At 39.9% G+C, this 3,690-nt stretch overlaps 1 protein-coding gene across 1 annotated transcript; it reads left to right on the forward strand.

Moving 5' to 3' along the window:
- Positions 1–2,790: 2,790 nt before the first annotated feature.
- Positions 2,791–3,690, forward strand: LOC120423872 (uncharacterized). Its single transcript, XM_039587820.2, has one exon. The coding sequence runs from the start codon at positions 2,791–2,793 to the stop codon at positions 3,688–3,690; it is 900 nt and encodes a 299-aa protein (XP_039443754.2).

The raw sequence follows: 3,690 nt of genomic DNA on the forward strand, positions 1-3,690 counted from the left end.
TTAAATCTCAACTCCGAGTCCTAATATTACTCCTACTGACGGTTTAAAGTTTTTGAAAATCCTGAATATTGTATGCAGAATTTTATATTCGAGAAAATCATCGGTTCTTAGATAAAAACTTCTCCTTAAGAGAGCAAGCAATTTTGTTCGTAATCTTATGTCTTGGATCAACTGTTCAATCAAAATACATTAAAAAATTCAAGCCAGCTAAAAAAAACACTTTCAAATCGCTAAGGGGCTCAAGAATTCCTCAATGAAAAATGTAAGTAAGACAAGATAAGCGATATCTTAACCATTTCAATAGTTCTTTTTTTAAATTTCAAACATGACAGCATGCTAGTAGATCGAAAATTTAATGTTTTTCAAAACCATTTTTTTGCCAAATCCTTTTACACCATTTTCAAACCTTCTTCAAGCATTTCATTCTTGCTCTTTCTTGCGTCACAAACAGAATGGCACGGCGGAAAATATTCGCACTTTTTCTGTGTGTGCGCCGCCTTCACTTACATTCACCGGCGCCATAAAGAGAGCATACATACATTCGTAAAACACGCACGCACACACACTTGCGGCACAGCACTTGGCGGGTTGAATATTTATGAATCAAGTTTTTTTTTATTTCGAATAAGAGGGTATATTTTTCCTTTTATCCTGCGCTGCCGGCGCAATATTTTCCCGGCTGTTTTCTTATTTTTTGCTTGTTTTTGCCTTTCCTCGGTGTTGTTGCTTGGCTTTTTTTCCGCAAACACCTGGGGTGATTTTTGGAAGGGAGTTTGATGTAGGGGAAATCGGAGGGGACAAGAAAATTTGGGTTGTTTTATTCATGTATTGTAAAATAATAAAAACTTTAAGAAAATTATTCTATTACACTGTAAGTTGAATATATGAACTTATAAACTTTTCACAGAACAGCAAATTTTTTTTAAATTTCATAAAAAAAGTGTTATTTTAAATATTTTCTAAGACATCTGAAATCTTTTATCAAGTAATCTCTTAGGATTACAATTTCAACGCAATCATCTCGCTAAGTTTTTAACAACATACAAACGATGAACAGCTTTCAGAAGTGACATAGTCATATGTGAGCATGATCCTGCACGAGACAAAAAATACTTTTTTTCTCATTTTGATTTTTGATGGTAAAAAATCTGAATCTTCTCTTCTTCCCCGTATAGTTTTGCTTGAAGCTTGTATGGTAAAAATGCGAAGTCGAAACTTCAGTAGCGTGGGAAAGGGTTGAAAGGCTTTCTTATTCAAATTAAGATTAATATCATTTACAAGTCTACCTCAAATCATTAAGTCTTTAGAAAAGTATTTTTGTAACAACAAAATCAAAAACAAAAACAAAAACAAAAACAAAAACAAAAACAAAAACAAAAACAAAAACAAAAACAAAAACAAAAACAAAAACAAAAACAAAAACAAAAACCCAAAACCCAAAACCCAAAACTCAAAACCCAAAACCCAAAACCCAAAACCCAAAACCCAAAACCCAAAACCCAAAACCCAAAACCCAAAACCCAAAACCCAAAACCCAAAACCCAAAACCCAAAACCCAAAACCCAAAACCCAAAACCCAAAACCCAAAACCCAAAACCCAAAACCCAAAACCCAAAACCCAAAACCCAAAACCCAAAACCCAAAACCCAAAACCCAAAACCCAAAACCCAAAACCCAAAACCCAAAACCCAAAACCCAAAACCCAAAACCCAAAACCCAAAACCCAAAACCCAAAACCCAAAACCCAAAACCCAAAACCCAAAACCCAAAACCCAAAACCCAAAACCCAAAACCCAAAACCCAAAACCCAAAACCCAAAACCCAAAACCCAAAACCCTTTTCGACGCCCCTGTTCATCCTGCCCCACGAAAAAATAGAAGCAATCAGAACATGAGGCAAAAATCCAGTTCATTCATTCACTTGCCAGAAGTCGTTTCTCTGTTGTGTTTACGGAACGAGATTAAATTTTATGTCCTCCAGAAATATCATCATCCAAACATATTGTTGTTGCGGAACTCTCACACATCGTTGCAGCAATTTCTCGTTTTCCAGATTGAAAACTCACCTATTCAGAAATGAAAACCAACAAAGGAGGGAAATGTTTTTTTTTTAAGGGAAATATTCACTTTTCAAGCATTTTACTCTTCGCAAACAAGATAGAAAAGGTTTCCCCAACCCACTAATTCCCACGGCAGAAAGTCGATTAGTGGAATCATCCCTTTCTGATGATGCCTAGAGAGGAGGGTGGAGGGATTCTCTTGATTGATTACCTCACTTAATTGCGCAAGGGATGATCCTTAAGAAGCCGGTTTCGTGAGAAAACCTTTGAACCCCGACTGTTGCAGCCCGGCCGGGGGTCGTGTCTTTCTGGAAAGGCAAAATCAATATTTCTCACCCCGATCCACCACCCAGAAAGGGGGAGGTTAAGGACCTACACCGTGTTATGTGGTTTTGCACGCGGGTTCAGGACCCACATCGCGACTGATTTGCATCCTTTGTTGGTGTCTATCTATTTTTTTGCGGATTGTTCGGAGAGTTTGCATCCTCTGGGAAGTTTAAAGGATAAGTTAAAAAAGAAATGTATGAAAAAAAAAACATGAATAAAAATTCTTCCAAATGACCAAATGACCAAATGACCAAATGACCAAATGACCAAATGACCAAATGACCAAATGACCAATTCTCATAAATTTGCCGTTTTCCGCTATTAAATCAACATTTACAGATATTTCAACATCAGACGTGCTACCTCCTCGCAGCAATTTCTTTTGTTTTCGTGCAGGCTCAGAAATGAGCACAACTCGAAAAAACACGATCTTCGTGGACTTTGGAGTCCTCCCAGCTCGCCCACCGCTGGATTCCATAAAAACCTTTGTGGAAAAAAGCATGGGCCTTAATCCTGCCGGGTTTAAGTGCCTTCAACTGCACAACACCCGGAACGGCATCCTCATCGAGATGGCTGATCTAGCAACAGCCATTAAAGTAGCAGCAGACAACCACATGAAGCACGCGCTCCGTTCGGGTGAGAAGAATTTCCTGATTCCGGTGTACGTTGACGACAACGCCGTCGACGTCCGGGTCCACGATCTTCCGCCGGGAATGCCCAACGACGACATCGCTGACGGAATGGCGCAGTATGGAGAGGTGCTGACGATTACGGACGACGTTTGGAAGAACTTTTTCCCCGGGATTCCAAACGGTGTGCGGGTCCTGAGGATGAAACTCGCCAAGCAGGTGCCGTCATACGTCAGCATCAAGGGCCAATTAAGCTTGGCCACTCATGCTGGCCAGATCCCGACTTGCCGACGATGTGGACAGAAAAGTCACCCCGAAAAAACCTGCTCATCCGCGAAAACAAAAAAGAAGACCGTGAACGCGAACCAGAAGAACGACAAACCAACAACAACGATTACAATTGTGCCAGCTGCAACAACAACAACAGTGTCTGATCCTATCTCGAAGGTCACCGACGACGATGGGTTTAGAACTGTTGAGAAGAAAAAAAAGAGTGCAAAAAGACAACTTTCTATCGAGTCCAAAACAACGCCCCAGGAGAAGCGCACTCAAATAAATTTCGACAGTGATACCGAGATGGACGAGCAAACGTTGAAACAAATCAGCAAAGAAGACAGCGCAAAATTAAGAACCGACAATTTCATGAAGTGGTGTGAGTTGATGTACATGCAATAA

The sequence above is a fragment of the Culex pipiens genome, chromosome 1 (genome assembly GCF_016801865.2).
Source record: "Culex pipiens pallens isolate TS chromosome 1, TS_CPP_V2, whole genome shotgun sequence".
In the NCBI taxonomy this organism is placed as follows: domain Eukaryota; kingdom Metazoa; phylum Arthropoda; class Insecta; order Diptera; family Culicidae; genus Culex; species Culex pipiens.